This window comes from Stigmatopora argus, chromosome 14 (assembly GCF_051989625.1).
Source record: "Stigmatopora argus isolate UIUO_Sarg chromosome 14, RoL_Sarg_1.0, whole genome shotgun sequence".
Taxonomy (NCBI): Eukaryota; Metazoa; Chordata; class Actinopteri; order Syngnathiformes; family Syngnathidae; genus Stigmatopora; species Stigmatopora argus.
In genome coordinates, this window is record NC_135400.1 from 17848715 (window position 1) to 17871407 (window position 22693).

Here is a 22693-nt window from a genome sequence, read left to right on the forward strand (position 1 = left end):
ATTTGACGGCGGTCGTCGAGCTCGTCTAAATGTCTATTTTTTTTATACAGTGAGGCGATGGGGGAAAAATGGAATTGAGTCACTGGCAAGTTTGCAAAGCAAAGGCCGTGAAGACTGAGGGAGGCCAGGCAGGGCTGGCCAAAGCATTCCACTAAGGCTGGCTGGCTGGCTGGCTGGCTGGCTGGCCTTTGGTCCCGACCCATAAAGAAGTCACCTTTCCACCAGTCTGGTATGTTCCAATCAGTGGATTGCACTCAGGTGCTGCTTGTTTGGGCTCAACCCCCGTCGCTTCGACGCCGTGTCTGTCTCTATGCTGGATGGCTTGGAACAAAAAGCCGCAGTCGCCCTCGCGGACCGGTTTGCCCATCCCTGGCTTAGGCTTTCAAAAGCAAAGTGAGCGAAAGGGGCCTTGCCCGCCGTGCCCGCCCGCCGCCGGCTGCGAGGGACACACGCGGAATGCCCCCAAACGAGCTCGCGCTCGCGCAGCATCGTGACGTGGGAAAATCCTTGCCCACGTCGGCCGAGCGCGAGTTAGAGAGAGGGGAGGGAGGGAGGGAGGGAGGGAGCGCACGAGCTGACGTGCCTGAAATGTCGCTCTCAAATCGGAGAGAAAGAAAAGGCCAGAGTGGCGAGTTGCCATTGAGCGTTTCCAAAAGAGCGCCATTGCATTCAGCCAGCCTTCCACAAAAAAAGGCCAGCATATGCTTTTGTGCCCTTACTACGTCTCAGAGGTGATTTTGGAAGATGGATGCTTCCAAAGTGTTTGCTCCAATATGGGCCCGGAGACAAGGCAGCTAAAGAGCAAGCTAGCATTGCGCGCAGGCCGGCCGGCCGGCCAAACGGCTAAAGAGCAACGTAGCATCTTTTGACTCCAGGCCATGAGTGCAGAATAGGCCCCCAAAAAGCAACAATTGGCATCCGGCGGCACGCCACCAGTTTTCTTTTCACCGGAGAATGAGAATGTGAAAGAGACGCAAATGGGGACCCGGTCCGGCCCGGCCGCCATTATCTTTGCGTATCTGGCCTCCCGACGCAAAGTCTTGCGTTTCGGGTTCGCCCGGCTAAGCTACCTTCTTTTCCTTGGTGATGATGGATTTGGTCCTTCCTTGCTACAAACGTGTGTGTATTTTCCTACGCCTTTGACGATACGCCCTATATACGTGGAAGTCTTCTTTTTTTTTCTACATTCTGTAACGAGTATCAAAATGAGATGCATGGTAAAAGACCTATTTTTATAGATACAAATAAATAAACGTCCAAAGAAAGCAAGCGGCGTGGCCTCTGCTTCACACATTTGACGCATCGACTCTTCAAGCTTTTCCTCCTGTTTTCCCCAAAAAGAGCCTTATCTCCTCCCAGACACGTCTGCCAGGGGTGAGTACATCATTTATTTCCTCTTCATTTTTACTGTCTACTCAACCAGTTAAACTGGCAGGGGGGGACAAGTCCGGTCCTGGAGAGCCCCTGTCATCCAGTCCAGTCCGGTCCCTCCTCTAGCACACCTGAATCCATACCTGTCAACCTCTGCCGATAACTGCCCTTATAAATGATTATGATTCCCCTTACAACCCCCCCAAAAAATGCTGTACGACTCGTACGGTGTTTGTAAGGTTTTTGGGGGGGTTTTAAGGGGAATCATAATCATTTATAAGGGCAGTTATCGGCAGAGGTTGACAGGTATGTGAATCAAATAGGATCAAGTCATCAGATGGCTGTCCGGAAGCTTGATAGCGATCCCCCTGATTTGATTGGGGTGCTTTGGCGGAGGGAGATATGGAAAACAGACAGACAGACAGACAGACAGACTGGATGATGGGGGCTCTCCAAGACCGGACTTGGCCACCCATGAGTTAAAGGATAGGGGGAAGTTGCCACCATTTTTTGCATAATCAAAAGAGGAAGCAATTGGACTTTATTGTGAAATGGCTGACTCATTTGGAAGATACTATAGTTATTGGAACCAGAAGACTTTTTTTCTCCCCATAAATACATTTATTGCCACACGGAAACTTTAACCTTCACAAAAGAGGAAGTGGCTCAGGTGTTGAGGTGCCCTGAAGAACCTTTTTGCTTTTTGTCAGTGTATGGACGAGGCGAGCTTTGGCTCGGGGAGGGAGGGGTTTTTTTTTTCACGGGACCCTCACAAACTCAGGCCAAAAGTCACAATCACGGCCACTTTTTTTGTCGCTCAGTAGAATTCAGGGAAACGGGTGCCCCCAAATCACCAAGTAGCCATTTTAAGGCTCGTAAAATACAGAAAGTCCAACTGGAGACGGTTCAAAAAGTTTCAAAACCAACAAAAATAGAGCAGTCATGGCCACAATGTTAAAAGACAAAGTCACCTTTGATAAAGCAGCGCTAAAAATGAACATGATGCTCAAAAAGTGTCGCCCCAAAAATGGTAAGAGGATGCAAAAAAAGTTGAAAAGTGGCAGGGAGCACTTTTTGTTCAGCTTGAAGAGATGGAGCAAATGACCGTAAATAAAGCTTTCATGAGAAAAGTAGAAAAAGAATGTGAGCGAGTCCCAGAAAATAATAATCATTGCTTGTGGATAAAATAACACGTAACGAGGATAGTCAGCTTTTGAAGCGCGCTTGTAACGAGAAGTGTATCCTTCTATGGACTCTTGCCGATTTGCCCATTTCTTTTCAACCATTCACAACAAAAATAAAAATGTTGCTTGTCGCATTAGCTTGCTTTAGTTTTGATAGATTATTAAGAGCATTATTCCCAAGTGCATTTGTTGCCAATGATCTCATTCCCTTTAATGATGCTGACCGGCGGCGTATCCAAATACTCCAATAATTGCCACCATTGTTGATTTAGTTTGCTCGTCAGGTACCACGCCAATGCTCGTCGTAACGTGACGCCTGTCGTGAATGGGAATAAATGCCTTTGACGGATCTCGTGAAGTAAACCATGTGTGTGTGCGCGCACGCCCACCCGCCTGTGTTTTAACGCACCGGGGAAGATGAGACGTCTTCGATTAAAAAGAAAAACACGAAATCAAACCCTCTGGGATGTCATAAATAAGGCGCTCACGCCGCTCACAATGGCGGGCGGCGTGGCCTCACGTCCTCTTCTTGGACGGGCAATCCCCCAGGTGAAGCTTGAGCACGCCCTGGCCGTGCAGCTTGAGCAGGAGCTCGAACTCCACGGGCATGGCGTGGAACTTGCCGTTGACCGGACGGTCGTCGTAGTAGTGGTTGGTCAGCGGGTAGAGTCCGTGCGGGTGGTTGCCGAAGGGCCAGAAGCCGTAGAGGCGCACGTCCGAGCAGGCCTCCAGCGCCAGGCTGACCATCATGATGCCCGTGCTCAGGCGACGCGACTTCAGGCCGTTGGCGCCCCAGAAGCGCGCCAGGTCGCGCAAGTACTGCGGGTTGAAGAAGACGGGGCGCGTGGCGCTGCCAAAGTCCTCCATGGTGTACGCCGCACGCATGGACAGGGGCGTGTTGGGGCCGAAGGAGAAGGCGGGGAGCAGGACCAGGGCCTTCCCGTAGCTTTCCAGCCTCTCGGCGAAGCCGCGCCGCCGTCCGGTCAGAGATCCGTACCTGCCCGGCGGGGGTGGGGGGGGGGGGGGAGATTGGATTCAAACTTACTACACCAATAGACCCATTCTCCGCGGGTCATTGGAGGCTTTCGGGACTGACTTTTCCCTGAAGATGCTGGGGTTGGCCGTGACCAGGTCGGTCCGGACGCCCACGTGCCGGCCGTACTCGGCGCTGAGGGGCGGCAGATTGCACCTCATCACGAACTGAGCCGAGTCGATGGCCTTCCCGCAGTCGCTGTCCATCAGGATGCCGCCGTTGCCCACCACGGCGCACGTCTTGAAGGTCCTGTTGGCGAACGGGTGCTCCTGAAAACACACGGTGGTGCCCGATGGTCAGCCCTAACATTCCACCTCCAGTCAGTCCTATTGCTTAGGCGTGAGTGAGTGAGTTGCTTTTGGGACCTTGAGTGTTTTGCTTTTGGTGCAAACCCTAACCCTTCGTCATGGACTTCAAAATCAAAGTGCGCCGTCGGGGACACCTACTTTGATGAAGGTTTTAAAGATGTCCGGAGTCACCTGCAGAATCCTCCCCTTTTCGCCGTCGTATTGAATCTTGCTTCCGACGGGCGTGTTGGCCTGCGTGACGATGGCCCGTTGGAAGCCTTGACAGGCGGCGCTCAGCTTGGAGCTGCCGGAGAGAGCAGGCGCCGTGAGGAAGGGCCCCTTTTTAAGGCGCCGTAAAAGACCGGCCCCTTTTTTAAGGCGCCGTGAGGAAGGGCCCCTTTTTAAGGCGCCGTAATAGACGGGCCCCTTTTTTAAGGCGCCGTGATAGACGGGCCCGTTGGTCGCCGTTGGCCTCACGTGAATATGCGGTGGTTCCCTTCGTTCTTCTTCCAGTCTTTAGTGTGGCGCTTCACGACGTCGTCGATCAGCTCCCTGTGAACAGCGTCGAGGTTTGTACGGACGGCGGCGAGGACCCCAAAAAAGGCGCCGGAGCCCGAGTTCACCTGCAACCTTGGCAAAGCGCCGACGGCTCGGGGGGGCTCTTCTTCAGAGGGGGGGGTTTGTGAACGGCCACCGCGCTGCCAAAACACACCAAAAAAGCCTTTTTTGTATGAACGTCCATTCATTGCCATGTAAATGTAGATAGATCTACTACGTATACTGTGCGCAGTGTTACCTCTACTTACAAATGCTTCCAGATGGGAAATATTCAGGTTACGAAAAGCCTCGATGGGAAAAACATCCCCGTTAAAGAAAATGAAATCGGAACGTTGATACACGTCCTATGTCCGTTGCAATTGCTTTCCCATTGGCTATCCCCCGACACCAATTAGTAGCGGTGTACGCACGCAGTCACCTGAAACCAATAGTTTTGCCTTTGTCGTCTTAGTCTCCTTAGTACAGATGGTCCTATTTTGAACAAATAAAAGCCTCACGAAACGTGATCTTTTTTGTTTGTTTTGATAACATGGCCTTACTCTACATGTTTTTTTTTTATTTTTTTGAAACAAGTAAAGCCCTCATAGCTTCCCAATGGCTGAGTGGTTAGCACAGGGCAGGGCAGGGCAGGGCAGGGCAGGGCAAAGCGATGATGTTTGGCCGCTACAGGTGGGTGCGGCTTTTTGTTCCAAGCCATCCAGGACAGACGCAGACAGTTGAAGCGACGCCACGGTGCTTGTGCTGTAACGGGAAGCACCTGACGCCAATTCACTGATTGCACTTGGACAACACCAGATAGGTACAAAAAAAAGGTGACTTGTTTGTGGAAAGCTTTCCTCTTTGAGTTGGAACCAAAGCAACCCGCACCCACTCTGGCCCTTTGTGGGCCATGTTCTTTGGGTAACCATTGGCACGTCCAGCACCCAGTTCTGAGGTCGAGGGTTCAGTTCCACGTTAAGACCTTCATGGTCCATTTTTTTTAAGAAAAAAAAAACTTTATTATAGCTGGTCATTTTTAAAGAAAAAAACCTTACTATACATGACCATTTTTAAAGAAAAAAAAACCCTCAGTATACACAGTCATCCTAATCCATACTATTTGTGCTGATGTATAGTAAGAAATGACAAAGGTCAAACAGGTTGGACAGGTTTGGAAGTCGGACAGTATTTGTCACCAATGATGTGACCAAACTAAGCCTAAAGCTGAGCAAAAAGGAAAATGTGTCTGCAACGGCTTTAGAAAACACGCCGACCATTCATCAATAATCCGGCCATACGCAAGCCTACGGAAAAACCCGACGGGCTGGTTCCATTTGTCCGTCCAACCAGTTTAGTGAGAGTTCAATGTAAAGATCGTGGACGGAATGGCCAATTCGCATCGAAGGAGCCCGGACGGAAATCTCTCGTGGTCGCGACCACCGACAGAGCTTCGGTGGGTAAAAAGGCCGTTCGACGGGAGCTTCGGCCAATCACTTTGTTGCCATTGGCGGAAAGTTTGCCTAAATACTTTTTTTTCCTCTTTCCTCCACAGAGGCCGTTCGACGACGACGACGATGAACCGGCGAGGTCCGCCGGAGTCTTGGCGAGCCGACACACCGCTTGTGTCGGCTCGCCATGACTCCGGCCGGACCGTTGGAGGCATCGGACGTGCGCGGCGGACAAGCGTGACCTTTTGAAAATCTCAGCAAAGGTCACGCCATCCCCCCATGGGAAGGCCTTTCTTTACCTTGCTCCCCACGTACTAGCCACCACGTTAGAGAAGGAACGTACCTCTGCTCGTCAATCAGGTACCAGCTGACGATGGTCAACAGGCTGCCCACGCACAGTAGCGTGATCATAAAGGACAGGCCCGATGACATGCTGCCGGCCTGCCTGCCTGCCTTCCTTCCTTCCTTCCGATCGCCGCTCCTTTCAACTGACAACCGCCTGGCCCGGCACAGCCCTTCTGGTCCAAGGTCCACGCGCTGTCATGTTTCCTACTTCCCAAGAATAGTCGCCACTCCCTGCCTCCCTCCCTCCCTCCCACTCTCTCTCTCTCTCCCCAACGCTCCCTCCCACCGTCTCCCCACTCTCACGTTCCCTCGAGGCGGCGAGGATCCTCGCTCACCTACCGACACCGGCCGGGGCCTCGGCCTCCTTATTGGCGACTTTGCGCGCAAAGTCCGGCCCGAAATAGAATCCCGTTAAAAATAAGCGGCATGGTTTGGCAGAGCGAAAAAGTTGCCGTTCCCCTTCTGCTAGGTCTAGGACGAAAAAGGAGCAAAGAAAACAGGCTCTCCACTCCGTTTCGTTTCCCCGGGCGGGCCTTACTCCACCCACACACGCTCTCCCCTCTGCTCTCCCTTCTCCCTTCTCCTCTCCTCCCCTCTCCTCTCTTTTCCCCTCCCCCCTCAACTCCGTTTCTTGGCACTCCAGGCAGTGGGCAGGCGGGAACACGAGTGCCCGGGACTTAATTAGACTCCGGGGGCGCCTCGTCGCACCCCGTGCGCGCAAACAAGCCGAAGGGCGGGGAGCGACCGGGGGGCAGGTCCTCTCCCCGAAAGGGAACGGAAACCCGACGTGAGAAAGGAAAAAAAGGAGGAAGTCCAACCATGAGAGTGAGAGACTTTTGTGCGTGCGCGAGGGTGCTCGGTGCTCGGTGCTCGGTGCTCATGCATCCGTCTTCGGCCCACGTCACAAGTGCGTGTGGCGGTCGGTCCGGGGAAGTGGCAATGTTTGGAGAAGCCAACAATACTCAGATCCTTTTACGTTCTTTGTTATCGGCCTAAGAAAATAAAATTGTTGCCGGGTCAACGGGGAGATGCCCAAACGGCTAGCTAAGCGACACTTAAGAACAGGAACTTCTAACCAACAATCAACAAAATCAATTCTTGACGTGATAGCAGGGGATGGCCATTTAAGGCCATTTAAGGATTCCACAACAAATGGATCGCCTTGGGATCAGAAATAAAAAAAAATAAAAAAAAACGATACCAAGTGTACATTCGGAACCCTTTATTTCAAGGGTGTCAAACTCGGGTTAGTTCGCGGGCCGCATTAACGTCAACTCGATTTCATGTGGGCCTGACCATTTTTGAAATAATATTTAGATTTTTTTTCTATTTAAATCAGATTTTAAAAAGTGCTTCCAAAGCCCTAAATTATCATTATTTTTAAAGATCTAAAAAAATGTTTGTTTCTTCTCTTTTCTTCGTAAGGGAAAATATCATTTGTTTTTCATTTCAAAAGGAGACCAAATATTTTTGGAAATATGTTCAATATTAAAGTGGAAAGCTGATTTTTTTTAAATATATTTAGTTTTAGATTTTACTAAATGCTTTTTGAACAAAAAAAAACAAATAGGAAAAATGGTTTAAAAAATGTAATTATTGACTTAAAAAGGGGAAAATCAGGAAATATAATATACATCTATAATCTTCATTTGAATTTAATCCTAACACAGAAAATCGGCACTCATGATTTACCTTCTCGGGCCGCACAAAACGACGCGGCGGGCCAGATTTGGCCCCCGGGCCGCCACTTTGACACCAGTGCTTTATTTGATGTTGTAGGCCCTACAACAATTTAGCTGCATACCTGTCAATTGCAAGTCCCCGTAATAAGAGATAATAACCCGTACAAACACATCGCGGCATATATTTACTCAAGTAGGGCTCACTTTAAACTTTAAAGTCTAGCATTTTCCCCAAAGTGGACGGGGACCATCAGCCTTTTGTATACACTACATTCAAGATTCTGTAGATGTCGCTGTATGACGCTGACAGCTTGACTGTCTGGTACGCGCTGACGCGCTGTATTATAGTGAAAAGGCGGACGTAACTGATGCGCGTGCGCACATTAGTCTTAAAGCATGACAAGAGAGCATGACAATATTAGCAATCGACGATGTTGTTTTCCTCTGCTAGCAGTGACCGAGACGATCCGGACTCCTTTTTATTTGTTTTCCCGTAAAAAAGTTGTTGTACAGCGTACACAATTTGAAATGATCAAAACCTATAAAATACGGAAAAAAACGTGTAAATGTACAGGTATGTAGGAATGTAAACTGTAGCGTCAGTCAATAAAGTTTTCAATGCATTACGTCATCACATAATCCCGTGTAAATTCAGCAGGATACTTTTAAAGAGGCCTGTCAAATACGACTACGACGCCCACTCCCCCGAATTTGATTGGTAGCGCCTGCGAGGTCAATGGTGACGAATGCGGAAGTGAAACGCCAGCAAACTTTTCTCTCGCCTGCCAAAGTGCGAGGCCAGCTAGCAGATAAGCTTCCACTTGGTAATGTTCCTCAAATCACTGGCAGGGAGCGCCTACGCCCTAATTGGAGGTGCCGCAGCGTTCAAACTCGGTAAGAAGGGCCTCAATAGGTGCCTCGACATTTCGCCTTTCAATGTCCATGGCTTGGTTAAACGGTCGTGACGTTACGACACATTTGGCCGATTTATGACACGTGAAAACGAGTGCTTGTTTACGTGAAGCCAGCTCCGTGTCTTACATAACACGTATCTGTCACAACTCATCTGACCTTCCAGACAAGGTTTACCGTGGTGAACGTTCGTCACTGACTATTGCCGTTTTTTTCCACCCACCCCCCTCGAAGCTCCCGTCACCGCGACGGCCCTCCTGCACAACAACGCGAGGAAAACATCAGCGGTGGAACACGGCAACATGAGGGTCGAAGTTCTGCCGGCTCTCAGTGACAACTACATGTACCTGCTCATCGACACGGACACCAAAGAAGCAGCCGTCGTGGACCCGGTGGAGCCCATTAAGGTCCGTCCTACTGGCTTTTTATGAATAGCGCACCTTTGGCCTGATGGAATTTTGTCCCGGCAGGTTGTGGAGGCAGTCCGAAAACATGGTGTCAAGCTCACAACAGTTCTGACCACCCACCACCACTGGTGAGTCGCGTTCAAACCGCCGCTTTTAGGGACGTCACTTGAATGAGAGACGCATCGTTCATCCCTGATCCTTCCCCTGAGATTTAGGTCAAAAGCAACGTATTTTCTTCCGTCCATTACAAATAATGGAGACGGCTCGATTGAAACGTCTATTGTCTTAGCCCCTAGTGATCGAAGAGTTTTTCTTTCATTTGGTGGACCTTGTGTAGACCACATGGTAGGGCTGTGGTCCTCTTGAAAATCAGTTTAAAAAACAAAACAAAACAAAGCTCTAGAATGGCTGCCAATCAGGGCTTGTGAGTTTTTCCCGATCACATTGTTTCGCTCGCTCACTCATTCGCCGCACTATCTTCTTCTCAGGGATCACGCGGGTGGAAACGAAAAGATGGTGAAGCTCATGCCTGGCCTGAAGGTCTACGGAGGAGACGACCGAGTCGATGCTATTACGAAGAAAGTCTCTCACTCCAGCAACTTAAAAGTGAGAAGCGTAACGCGTGTTCTTGACTCCCGCCAGTGTCTATCTTTGACCTCATTCCTTTCCCAGGTGGGCTCACTTAACGTCAAATGTCTGTTCACCCCGTGCCACACCACCGGGCACATTTGCTACTTTGTCACCAAAGACGCCGCCAACGCCGACGCCGCCTCTGAGCCTCCGGCGGTTTTCACAGGTGCTCGCCGATGTCGCGTTTGGGTTGACGTTCTTTCCCCAAAAAGTTGGCCTCGAGAGGAAATGACTTCAATTTTTTTTCTTCTCCAAACCACCCTCCCTTCAGGGGACACCCTGTTTAGCGCCGGCTGCGGGAAATTCTTCGAGGGCACCGCAGAGCAGATGTACAAAGCCTTGCTGGAAATTCTGGGGCGCCTTCCCGGCCAAACGGTAGCCTCGCCGAGCGGCGGCCGTTCACAGAAATGTTTTCCGACGTGTTTGACGTTTCAGCGAGTGTACTGCGGCCACGAGTACACCGTGGCCAATCTCAAGTTTGCGCGCTGCGTTGAGCCGGACAACAAGGCCGTTCGGGAAAGGCTAGACTGGGCAAAGGTAGGCGCGCACGCCTTGGCCCGTCACACTCCACGGAAACTCACTCTGGTGGATTGGTGCAGGAAAAACGCAGCGAGGGACTACCCACCGTCCCATCCACTTTGGCGGACGAATTCACATTTAACCCGTTTATGAGAGTCAGGTACGTCCGCCACTGCCGCCGCCGCCAAGGGCCATCTGCGTCCATTCCGTTTTGGCTTTTCAAAACGAATGGGGCCATGTCGATCGCCGCCACCGCCGGCTGAAACGCTCTCATTGGACAGAGAGAAGTCGGTTCAGGATCACGTCAAGCAGAGCGGCCCGATCGAAGCCATGAGGAATCTTCGCAAAGAGAAGGATAACTTCCGGCTGCCTAAGGAGTGACCATCCACCTCAAGTGGCTCCTTCTGGAATGTCCCACATTCACGTTTCTCTTCCACGCGAGGCCACAATTCAAAGTAACGCTCTTGTTGCCGCTTCGGGCGAGATGGCCCTCGGACGACGGCCTTGGATGAAAGCAACCATTGCACTTTGTAAATACTGATGTGGCAAAATCAATTGAGCTTTTGAAAAATGGACAGCATTTTAATGACGGCGAGTTGCTGTTGTGGGAAAGAAGGCAGCCAAACAAGCAATACTTAACACGCAGGCAAAAATGCTACCAGCAGAGACTGTATCTTGTTCATTTTAATTTCTGAAAGCAACCGTGGGACGTGCTCGTTCGGAAATGAGCCTTTCTTATAACACTGTTGATTGTGTATAGAAAATCTTAAACTAATATATATATATATATATTGAGGCGCAAAAGCCATTGCTGTTAAGCGTGTTGGATTAAAATGACTTGTCAAGTGATCTCTCTGATCTGGCAATACTCTCTATGTTCTTGTGCTCATGCCTTCACATTTTCCATGTTTTACATTTGTGCAACGATTAACATCGGGCGCCGGGCGCAGGCACCGGCGTCACCATTTGACGGCCAGCCCGTTGGTGTTCTTCTCCACGGCCCGGTAGCGGGTGCCAAGGAGTTCTCGGGCGCGCTCCTCGCCCACGCTCTGCAGCCACGAGTCGTACAGCCGGGCCACGTCGGTGTCGTCTGAGGGCGCGCGGGCTTCCTCCGCCGCGTAGAGCGCCTCCACCTTCCGGAGGAACTCCTTGGGGTCCTCGCCGGCGGCCTTGACCTGCCCGCCGCCGTTCAGGCAGCCTGAGGGTTGGGGAAAAGGAGCCGTCCACACCCGTTTGGACCTTTTTGACCTTTTGTCGGCAAGCGCAAAGGCATTTTTTTGTTGTTGTTGCTAAATGGACGGCTGGTTACCTGAGGGACAGGCCATCACCTCCACAAAATGGTAGGGCAACTTCCCCCTCTTGAGTTTTTGCACCACGTTCTGGATGTTACGGAATCCGTAGGTGAAAGCGAAACTCAGCACCGCATTTCCATCTTTCTCTAGCGTCACCTCCTGGAAGTCCTTGTTCCTGCGAAAGGCCAAGCGATGAAGCGCCACTGCCGGCACCGCCACCTCGGCGTGGGCGGGAGCGCACGCGCTGGCTCACCTGAGAGTCTTATAAGTGAGTTCCTTGACTTCCTCTCCAAATAAGCGCTGGGCCGCGTAGGTGAAGACGTGATGGAGGTACCCGCCCGAGCCGCCGCCCGCGTGGCTCCGGAACCCGCCGTCCGGGTCGTCGCTGAAACTGGACCGAGAGGGCCGGCGGTGGAAGTAGACGGAACAAGAAAGCCCGGCGCCCAGACTCACATGGTGTCTAAAGTTCCGTCCGGTATGTCGTTGAGCGTCACTTTTTCCTCTTGTAGCATTTTCTGAACTTCTCCTAAAAGGAGCAAACCCCAGCGATGTTCTTTACCCTGGCCAGACGGTAAAAACAAAAAAAAAACAAAAGGCGTACCGGACGTGATGACGCAGTCCACCTCTCGGCACTGGGCCGGGCTCAAGTAGAAGTCGGACCTGGACGCCTCCAGTTTCTTATCGAAGCAGGGCATCACCGTCACGTGGTATATCTGGCCCGGACTCAAACCCTGAGCGCGGAGAGGCGCCAATACCCCTTTGGTTCACCAGCGGGCCAAAGAGACGCCACGCGGCGCGTCGCGTCCCGTCCCGTCCCGTCCCGTCCCTCGCGTACCTGCTCTTCGGCAAAATAGCCTTTGACCAGCGAGCCCATCATCTGCTGCGGGGACCGAGTGGTGCTGATGTAGGGCAGAATAAATTGGCCGTGCGTCTTCTCCGCGTAGCAGATCCAACCTGAGCGGGGGCATTTTTCATTCTTTTTTTAATCTGGCCGTCACCGTCGGTTGGGAGAAGCCCGACGTCTCGGGGAGGCCTTACCCGGACACGCCGAGGTCATCATGGGCAGGGCTCCGGGGTCCCGCTCCTTTCTTTGGAAACGTTCCACAAACTCCCGCTGGCTCTCCAGCAGGCTGAACGTCCGGCCGAAACTGCCGTCCAACACGTGGTGGACGCCTGCGGAAGCGGCGCTAGTTCAAGCAAAGGACAGACGGACGGACGGACGGACGGACGGACGACTTCCTCACCGAGGCTTTTGAAGAAGGAGGCCAGCCTCTTTCCCACTTGAGCGGCGCTCAGGCCGTAGAGAGCGCCGAGGGACGCTCGGGACTGAGGAGACAGCGAGACCACCACCACTTTCTTCTCCGTCTCGCCGAGCCCCTGCGTGCGGGAGGGGCCGAGGGGTGACGCCGAGGGAGGGCGAGCGACAGACCGACCGAGCGACCGTCCGTCAGGGCGTCACCTGGTTGTGGCGCAAGACTTTAAAGAGTTCCTCGTGGCTCTGCTGCGCCACCAGGACGCTTTCGGCCGACGTGATGCATCCGCTGCAAGCCAAACAGTCGTTCAGCGTGATCTTTGCTTTTTCAAGTTTCTGCTTCTCCCCAGCCTTTAAAAAACAACAACAACAACAACAAGGGGAAAAAAGCCAATGAATTGGGAAAAAACTCTCGTGGGGACTCACCAGGTCGACCTGAACGTAAGTGCCATCATCTTCTATCTGGATTTTGGCCAGCGATTGGCCACGTTTCTTCTCCACTTTGACGGGTTTTATGCATTCCTGCAAAAAGAGCTCATATTGGCCACGTATTCCATCTCCTCCCCCAAAAAACGTCACTTTTGATAGAGCGAATGTGCAGGAAGGAATAAAGTCAAGTCAGCGTGAATCATCAATTTGCAAGCATCCATTGGAGGCAAAACCGCGATCCCGATCAATGCCTTTGTAACTTTCGCTCAATTAACCAAGAACTTGAAGGCAAACAGCGAAATGTCCAAAGGTGCCAGCGTTCAGCCTTCCGGTGTTCCTTGAGAACAACACGGGGGGCAGCCAGGTCCCTTATCTCTCTCTCGTTCGCCGGAGACGGGCGCGAACGAGCAAAAAGAGCCGAAAGTACGCTTTGCGGTCTCCACGAATCTCAATCGAGAATCACGGGGTGCAAACGCCAAGAGCGCGTCTCCGGATACCTGAGACGGCGTGATAAAATCGTCCAGATCGGTCAACTGCAAGGCGCCGCTAAAGAGAGAAGCCATGTCTGCTGCCGTAAAGCGAGTCGTTGTTTACTTGGGTTGTCGTAAAGAACGATAGTGCGAGGGCTGTCATACAGGACTATCCAATCAATGGCGCTTTGTACATTTTGAAAAGGACATTCGATTAGGAACAGTGGTGTGCCGTCAGGGCCTTCAAGACCTAAGAAATATCTAAATCACAGACCGATGTTAATGATATTTTGTCCATGAATACTTATGAAATCATTCCAAATTGTCAGTTAGCTTCCTTTCATTGCTTTTCCCTTGGTTGCGCTGCTTGCAGATGTGTGTTTTCATATTGAAGCATTTAACCAATCACATTTCAGTCATGATTTGTTGTCAGGGTCAGAAATCTGTCAGCATTTTGTTCCAAGACACCCAGCACAGACTCGGTCGGACTCAGTTGAAGCAACGGGGGTTGGGCTACAAGAAGCACCTGACGCCAATCCACTGATTGCACTTGTTGGACACTAGTATTGCGGAAAGCTTGCTCTTTATGAAAACCTACATTTTACGGAATAGTTTGAAATGAAAGCCTAGTTTTATGGGAAGCGACACCTTTATATCAAATCAAAAGCATTTATTGTCATCATACACAGCTGCGTAGAATGAAATGGGTGAAATATCATTCATCAAGGCACTCACTCTTAAATGAGTCCAAATGGTCCAAAGTTTGTGCTGGGATGGCCCATGTATGAAATGGGGGAAAAAAAAGTCTTGAACTGGCTCTTGACAGTTGATACCAGGCAGGGAGGGGCGGCTTTGCAAAGGTGACAAAGGCACATACATAGGTGAAAAAGTTGAATGGAAGGAGGTTGGGCTGCTATGGGAGGGGGGGGGGAGAGCAGCTTTCCTTCAAAGCTATCTGGCATCGACCGAGCTGACAAACTTGAACCAGCGGGGGTTGGGCTGAAACGAGAAGCACCTGACGCCAATCCACTGATTGCACTCGCAGGACACTAGTATTGTGGAAAGCTTTCCTCTTTAGGAAAAGCTACATTTTGTGGAATCGTTTGAAATGAAAGCCTAGTCTTATGGGATGTTATGCCTTTATATCAAATCAAAAGCCTTTATTGTCATCATACACAGCTGCGTAGAATGAAATGGGTGAAATATCATTACAAAGGTGCTCTTAAATGAGTCCAAATGGTCCAAAGTTTGCACTTTGATGGCCCACGTTTGAAATAGGTCCCCCCAAAAAGTAACTGGCTTTGACAGTTTATACAAGGCAGCTTTTCGTTTTGCAAAGCCAGCCACCCAGCACAGACATAGCTGACAAAATTGAAGCAACGGGGGTTGGGCCGCTTTAGGTGGGGATGGAGGGAGGGAGGGAGGGAGCAGCTTTCTGTTCAAGCAATCCGGCAGCGACCGAGCTGACAAACTTGAAGGAGGAGCGGGGGTTGGGCTACAAGATGCACCTGACGCCAATCCACTGATTGCACTTGTGGGACACTAGTATTGCGGAAAGCTTGCTCTTTATGAAAACCTACATTTTACGGAATAGTTTGAAATGAAAGCCTAGTCTTATGGGATGCAACACCTTTATATCATATCAAAAGCATTTATTGTCATCATACACAGCTGCATATAATGAAATGGGTGAAATATCATTCATCAAGGCACTCTTAAATGGGTCAAAAGTCTGTGCTTTGATGGCCAACGTTTTCAATAGGGCCAGAAAAAGTCTTGGACTGGCTTTGACAGTTTACACCAGGCATCTTTTTGTTTTGCAAGCAATACAGCACACACAAAGCTGACAAAGTTGAACCAGCGGGGGTTGGGCCAGAGAAGCACCTGACGGCAATCCACTGATTGCACTTGTGGGACAGTAGTATTGCGGAAAGCTTGCTCTTCATGAAAACCTACATTTTGTGGAATAGTTTGAGATGAAAGCCTAGTCTTATGGGATGTGAAACCTTTATATGAAATCAAAAGCATTTATTGTCATCCAGTGGTGTGCCATCAGGGCCTGCAAGGCCTTCTCTGCTGGCCTAAAAAAAATCTGAATCACAGACTGATATTAATTATGTTTTGTCCATGAATACTTATTAATAATTCCAAATTGTCTGTCAGCTTCCTTTCATTGATTTTCCCTTGGTTGTGCTGCTTGCAGATGTGTGTTTTCATATTGAAGCATTTAACCAATCACATTTCAGTCATGATTTGTTGTCAGGGTCAGAAATCTGCCAGCATTTTGTTCCAAGACCTCCAGCACAGACTCGGTCGGACTCAGTTGAAGCAACGGGGGTTGGGCTACGAGAAGCACCTGACGCCAATCCACTGATTGCACTTGTGGGACACTAGTATTGCGGAAAGCTTGCTCTTTATGAAAACCTACATTTTGTGGAATCGTTTGAAATGAAAGCCTAGTCTTATGGGATGCAACGCCTTTATATCAAATCAAAAGCATTGATTGTCATCATACACAGCTGCGTAGAATGAAATGGGTGAAATATCATTCATCAAGGCACTCTTAAATGGGTCAAAAGTCTGTGCTTTGATGGCCAACGTTTTCAATAGGGCCAGAAAAAGTCTTGGACTGGCTTTGACAGTTTACACCAGGCATCTTTTTGTTTTGCAAGCAATCCAGCACACACAAAGCTGACAAAGTTGAACCAGCGGGGGTTGGGCCAGAGAAGCACCTGACGCCAATCCACTGATTGCACTTGTGGGACACTAGTATTGCGGAAAGCTTGCTCTTCATGAAAACCTACATTTTGTGGAATAGTTTGAGATGAAAGCCTAGTCTTATGGGATGCGAAACCTTTATATGAAATCAAAAGCATTTATTGTCATCCAGTGGTGTGCCATCAGGGCCTGCAAGGCCTTCTCTGCTGGCCTAAAAAATATCTGAATCACAGACTGATGTTAATTATGTTTTGTCCATGAATACTTATTAATAATTCCAAATTGTCTGTCAGCTTCCTTTCATTGATTTTCCCTTGGTTGTGCTGCTTCCAGATGTGTGTTTTCATATTGAAGCATTTAACCAATCACATTTCAGCCATGATTTGTTGGCGAACTCGCTGAAATCCTGTTTTAGACCATGTTTTTTTTTTTTTCAAGCGAAATGTGGTCATGACGCAACTTCCCTTCTCGGCTCGTGCGCGCGCAGGTCGTGTTGTTATGACGACGGAGTCGTAAATCCGCCATTTTTGCCACCCAGCGACCGCGTTGCGACACAGACGGAGAGCTCAACGACATGAATGTCGAAAATAATCTTACGGCACACCAAGAGGGGCCAGACACCAAGGACAACGACAACGACGCCGACGTCGACGGCTGCGAGACCATCACCATAAACGCCAACTTCGGAGATGAAGGTCATTCTCGGGACTCTCCGAACTCTCCTATCACGGCCTTATTCGCTCTGGGCCTAACAAAAGGCAAAAGCCCCTCCAAATGTCGGCTTTGTTAACAGCTAGCTGTCGTTAGCCACCGCCCAATAGCTTCACGGTGTTTGTTGTGCGTCGGGTCGAAATGCCGTTCACTTGTTTGTCCGTTTTCCCAGACGAGGACGTGCACAAATGCGGCCGCTGTCAGAAGGAATTTTTCACATTGGAGGCTTTTATTCAACACAAACTACGTCAAGACTGCCGACGCGAGACGAGCTGTCCGCTCCAAGAGCAAATGGTAAGAATGACACGAGCATCGGTCTTTGGCTAACTAGCGTGCGTCAAAAAACAACAACAACAACAAAACAGTCGCATACAGTCAAGACAACTATGACACAACCGCCCGTAATTTATTAGACGTGATCTCAAGACCAGTGAGCGAGTATTGGCATTTTTCACCCTTCATGAGGTTTGGGGGTTTGGCTTTTTTTTTTTGCATCGTTACGAGATTTCCTGCTAAGGGTTTTTTACAATTGGATCTTCGTGAGGAATAGAAGATACATAGATATGCAAAAGCGAGAATGGAGAGTGAGACCAAAAGTGCTGCAAAGTTTCGGGCCTTCGATCAAACGACTCCAATGCGGAACAAAAACACCTTCTCGCTCGGGCTCCAAAACGCTTTTGTTTTGACGGCGCGCGTCCGATGCCGGTGTTTCCGGGAAGCTCCGGGCCGTCTGCCGCTTTAAACGCTTTCCGCCGCTCCTAAGGTTTCCGCCGTACCGACGACGCAGGCGGAGACTCCCGACGGAGGCGCGCGAGAGGTCGTCTCGGACGAGCGGGAGAGCGCCGAGGCCGACGACGGTAAGTTTGGAGCGAACCCGCCGCCGACTCGGCCCGATGGCGGCCGGGGTCAGGGATATGCGCCGACCAATAGCCCTAACCCCTGACCCTAGGCGCGTTGGGACGAGGCCGGCGGAAGAAGAGCGCCTCACTGAGAGCGTCGGAGCGCTCGGAGGACTCCGCCGATGGCGACAAACTGCTTTACAAGGTCAACGTGGGTGGGCGATACCTTTGCCAGCTCTGCGACAAGACCTTTAAAACGGTGAGGCCACCAGAGCGATGCGGGGGGGTGTTGGCGGGCGATCTGCCGGCCTTGTAGCTAAGGGCGGCTTTTTTTTCTCACACAGAGCAACATCTTGAAAACGCACATGAAGACTCACAGCGACCAGAAGAACTTTGCTTGCCAGCTGTGCGGCGACTGCTTCCGCACCAAAGGCTCCTTGATCCGTCACAACCGCCGCCACTCCGGTACGAGCCGTTCTCATCGGGACCCTTCGGGCGCCGTGTCTGGCGGCCCGTGGTGACGTTCTCCTTTTTTTTCTTCTCCCGGCGCAGACGAGCGGCCGTACCGCTGCGCGCTCTGCGGCCAGTCTTTTCGAGAGTCGGGAGCCCTCACCAGACACCTCAAGTCGCTCACGCCCTGCACCGAGAAGATCCGATTTTTCCAGTGCAAGGAGATTCTGGTGAGCAAGGACGGAATGAAGAAAGGTACTCGTGCCCGGGTCTCGCGGGGGGATACTTCTTTGGCCCTTTCGCTCGGGGTGGGTCGGGGGCGTTCGTCGAGTCCGTATCGCGTTCCCTCGGTTTTGTAGCCTCTCAAAAACTTATGCCGGTAGACTTTGTTTGGCTCCGCCCGGTACGGCAAGCGGCGTCGGCTGGGAAATTTGGCCCTGAGGTCTGTGCGTTCGCAGGTCTGGGCGAGAGCCCGGCGGAGAGGGACGAGCGGGCGGCGGAGGCTGTGGCGGAGGCGCAGACGGCCGTGGTCAGTTTGGTGGAAGCGGGCTCCCAAGAGGTCATCCGCCAGGTGCACTTTACCGTGGAGGTGGACGGCGCGGAGCGGGTGAGTCGGCGTCCGGGACCGACCGACCGACCGTCTCCGGGCCCCTCGCGACGGTCGTCTTCCTCCGACTGCAGGTGACGGCGGATCGGACCCAGGCGGAGACCCTGGCCGTCTCCGCCGGCGATGACCCGCTCTGCCGGGCCGTCCCGGCGCCGAGGACTGAAGAAGCGGAGCCGGCCGTGGACCCGCTGGACAAAATGCTGGTGGAGTGTCCCGTGGCCGACGGCGTGGAGATCCAAGTGAAAGAGGAGTTGGTGGAAGCAGCGGCGCAGGTGAGCGGCACGCCACTTTCCCCCTCGGCGGGGCCTCCGTCGCCGACTCGAAGCCGGCCGTCGGGCGGCACTAGATGGGAAAGGGTACGGAAGGGAACCCCGGCACCCGGTTTCGGTGCCGGCGGCTTTCACCGCTCGACTTGGTGTCTCCACCAAAGGCACGTTCTGGGCTGGCCACGGCGCGGCGCACCTTGGCTTTCGTTGTCATCTTTTGCCACAATTAAACGTGGGCAAAATGGAATATCCACTCGATAGGATGAGATTCCTTCTGCCGGGATGCTCATGATGGAGTCCTTTTGTCCCTTTTAATGGGAATATTTGCACACAAACATTAGGCTGGGCACACTAATAATCCTCTCTCTCCCTTTTTTTTAGCAGGAAACGGGTCAGGTGGCCTCTAAATTGTACCCGTGTCCACATTGCAAGCGCTCTTTTAAGGGCTTGAACTACTTCCGCTTCCACGTCAAAGGCCATTCGGGTGAGTATCTCTATCGGCGAGCGAACTATTTTGACCCACGTCCGAGCGACGACTTTGCCTGGCGGCCACATCGCGGTGCGACGACCGTTCACGAAAGCAAATGAATACGATGCTCATAAAAGCCAAATGACCACTGAGACCATCTGGAGGAAGAAGCGACGGCGTGCCGCCCGCCCGCCCCATTCCTCAGGAGATGTGGTTGTCTCGGCAGGCTACAAGCCCTTCAAGTGCACCCTTTGCCAGAGGGACTTTCTGAGCGGCTACCTGCTGAAAAAGCACATGGAAGTCCACGTGAGCGAGAGGCGCTACAAGTGCGGCGAGTGCGGCAAGCTGTACAAAAGCGTGGGCCACGTCCGAGAGCACATGAGGGCGCATTCGGACGAGAGACCCTACGCCTGCGCCCGCTGCCACAAGTCCTACAAAACCAAGGTGAGGGTTCTCATCTCTAGTCTTGCGTGTCTGATCTGGCCCCAACCATATGCCCATCCCCCACAGAACGCGCTGCAGGTGCACCAGCGGACGCACGGCCAGGAGAAACCCTACGTGTGCCAGGTGTGCTTCCGGGGCTTCCGGGAGAAAGGCTCACTGGTGCGACACACGCGCCACCACACGGGCGAGAAACCCTTCAAGTGCCCCAAGTGCGGGCGAGGGTTCGCCGAGCACGGCACGCTCAATCGCCACGTCCGCGCCAAAGGTCCGTAGTACACGCGGGAGCCTCTTTGGCTAAGAGCCAAGTTCGCCGAGGACCGATCCGCGGGTGACGTCGAGAGCGTCAAGACGAAACTTTTGCCTACCACCGCCAGGGGGCTGCCACAAGGACGACCCCAACAAGCAGCAGCGAGAGGAAGCGGCGTCGCCCGACGACCGTGTCTCTTCGGACGAGCTGCCCGCGGCGACCATCGTGGCGGAAGACCCTCACGCGCTGCTGGTGGAGTTCTCCTCGGTGGTGGCCGATACGCAAGAGTACATCATCAAGGTCAGAGAAGAAGAGTGCCAGCCAACGGTGACCAACCCGGCTCACGCTCTCCTCCTCCTCCTCTTCCGTTTTCCTCAGACGCATACAGACGAGGCGCATGAAGAAGAGGTGACGTTCATCCGGGACGGTCAAAGCGAGGTGGGTGGCGGCGCTTCCCCTCCCCCGCCGACAACCCGTCCGCTGGCGGTTTGGGAAGCCCACGACCGACGGCGCCTTTTCCTCTCCGGCTCCCGCCAGATGGGGGAGCACATCGTCAAAGTGGTGCAGCAAATGGTCAACGGGTCGCACGGCGGCCACCGGATCATCCTGCGCAACGTCCGCGGCGGCGGCGAGGAAGGCGCGGCCATCGTGGACTGCGGCGACACCATCACCATCGCCGCGCCCGAGAGCCTGACGGAGCAGGTGGCCGCCACGCTGGCCTCGGCCATCGACGACGGCACGCTGCTGGCCGGGATGGGGGCCGCCGGCGAGACGCTGGCCGTGGTGACCACCGCCGCCGCCGAGGAGGAATACGTGCTCACCGCCCCGCAAGAGGTGGAGATTCGCACCGTGGTGGTGTGACGGACTTGGGGGGCCAATGTGCTCGTGCTCTTGCCTTGTAAATCAATATAAAATAAAACAAACACACTGTTGGCTATGTTTGATTTTGTTTTTTAAACAAACAAACAAACAAAAAAAGCCTTTACTCCAGGGGTAGGCAAACTATTCCACTGTGGTTTTCATTCCAATCCATAAAGAGGAGCCCTTTCCACCAATTTGCTGTCGTGCAATTGCAATCAGTGGATTGCAGTCAGCTGCTGCTTGTCGCTTCAGCACAACCCCCGTCGGTCGCTTCAACTGCCTTTCTTGGATGGCTTGCACCCAAAAGCTGCACCCACAGCGGGCGGCCCTTGAGGACTGATTTGCCCACCCCTGCATTACACAATGTCAGGGCTGGGGAACCGATGTCTTGGGACTTTTGATAGGTGCATATGGCTCTCCGCTAAACTGTCAGCTCAAATATGGGAAGCGCTGTTGAGAGAGCTCAGTCCCAAATGTACCAATAGGAGCGTTACGTGATCATTGTGGTGCCGACACTACCTCTAGTTAGTGCATGCTTGAAACATTTGTTTTTCCATTTGATTCTTCTGCATGCATTCTCCCATTGATTAGCAACCCTGTTGTTAAAAGATCTCAGAGAACTTTTGTCCTTTAAAAGTGGTGACATTACTACAAATGACACATTTTGGTGTATTTTTACTTTTACATTTTGAGTATGGCTCGCTCTCAAGGAATAACATCATTTGAAAATAGGAATGGTTTATGGCTCTCTCCGTCAAAAAGGTTCCCCACCCCTGCACTATGTGGTCATTTTTCAAAAGAAAGAAAGCCTTACTATACAGTATACGTGATCTTTAGACAAAAAAAGAGCTGGTTTTTACCCAATCAATGTATAGAGTCACATCAAAGGAAAAATCAAGTTGGCTGATGTTTTAAGAGGGAAAACACTTCATAGTCTACATTTAAAAAACACACAAGTGAAACAAAGATATACAGTGAGCTTCAGCTAAGTACAAAAGTTTGAGCTTATGAGTCAGTGACTTGCGGAAGGGCCAGAGGTCGACAGGCGCCGGCCGGCCGGCCGGCCTTTAAGAGACTCCCGTCGTAGGACAGGATAGGTGGCGAGATAAGGCAGGCCCAAGGGTGATAAGGCAGAGGGAGGAGTGCCTAACCCTTTTCCCCACTGTAGGGAAAAGAAGCCGAAAGCTTTTATTTGGTCATCTTTATCGTATGGGTGAGGTACAGGAAGTCTTTGAAGCACTTTTGCCCAATGCGGAAGTCAAGCCACACGTTTCCATCCTCCA

At 51.8% G+C, this 22693-nt stretch overlaps 4 protein-coding genes across 7 annotated transcripts; 2 read left to right on the top strand and 2 right to left on the bottom strand.

Annotated features, from left to right (window-relative positions):
* Positions 1–1895: 1895 nt before the first annotated feature.
* Positions 1896–6431, bottom strand: st8sia6 (ST8 alpha-N-acetyl-neuraminide alpha-2,8-sialyltransferase 6). Its single transcript, XM_077618587.1, has 6 exons — positions 6204–6431; positions 4499–4573; positions 4353–4427; positions 4035–4179; positions 3652–3857; positions 1896–3552 (listed from the first exon to the last, which is right to left on the bottom strand). Exons 1-6 carry the CDS (start codon positions 6290–6292, stop codon positions 3072–3074), a joined length of 1071 nt encoding a protein of 356 aa, XP_077474713.1. The 5' UTR covers positions 6293–6431; the 3' UTR covers positions 1896–3071.
* A 1860-nt stretch (positions 6432–8291) lies between these two features.
* hagh (hydroxyacylglutathione hydrolase) lies at positions 8292–11204 on the top strand. 3 transcript variants are annotated; one of them, XM_077618590.1, is made up of 9 exons: positions 8299–8781; positions 9034–9206; positions 9270–9334; positions 9695–9812; positions 9879–10002; positions 10108–10211; positions 10272–10373; positions 10436–10515; positions 10637–11204. In XM_077618590.1, the coding sequence occupies exons 1-9, from the start codon at positions 8715–8717 to the stop codon at positions 10734–10736; spliced, it is 933 nt and encodes a 310-aa protein (XP_077474716.1). In that variant the 5' UTR covers positions 8299–8714; the 3' UTR covers positions 10737–11204. The 3 variants fall into 3 exon arrangements, with proteins under 3 accessions (XP_077474714.1, XP_077474716.1, XP_077474715.1); XM_077618589.1 differs by having other exon boundaries at positions 8301–8461; positions 8543–8781; positions 10108–10373; XM_077618588.1 differs by having other exon boundaries at positions 8292–8781; positions 10108–10373.
* Positions 11022–13990, bottom strand: narfl (nuclear prelamin A recognition factor-like). The gene is made up of 11 exons (XM_077618586.1): positions 13826–13990; positions 13326–13421; positions 13107–13250; positions 12892–13024; positions 12686–12820; positions 12483–12601; positions 12249–12378; positions 12101–12173; positions 11901–12038; positions 11665–11822; positions 11022–11553 (listed from the first exon to the last, which is right to left on the bottom strand). The coding sequence occupies exons 1-11, from the start codon at positions 13889–13891 to the stop codon at positions 11315–11317; spliced, it is 1431 nt and encodes a 476-aa protein (XP_077474712.1). The 5' UTR covers positions 13892–13990; the 3' UTR covers positions 11022–11314.
* Positions 13991–16981: 2991 nt separating this feature from the next.
* Positions 16982–21486, top strand: e4f1 (E4F transcription factor 1). 2 transcript variants are annotated; one of them, XM_077619791.1, is made up of 14 exons: positions 16982–17211; positions 17400–17521; positions 17991–18084; positions 18177–18325; positions 18411–18531; positions 18619–18771; positions 18975–19123; positions 19198–19395; positions 19774–19873; positions 20085–20302; positions 20369–20567; positions 20677–20849; positions 20928–20987; positions 21087–21486. In XM_077619791.1, the coding sequence occupies exons 1-14, from the start codon at positions 17091–17093 to the stop codon at positions 21408–21410; spliced, it is 2181 nt and encodes a 726-aa protein (XP_077475917.1). In that variant the 5' UTR covers positions 16982–17090; the 3' UTR covers positions 21411–21486. The 2 variants fall into 2 exon arrangements, with proteins under 2 accessions (XP_077475917.1, XP_077475916.1); XM_077619790.1 differs by having other exon boundaries at positions 16984–17211; positions 19771–19873.
* Positions 21487–22693: the final 1207 nt, after the last annotated feature.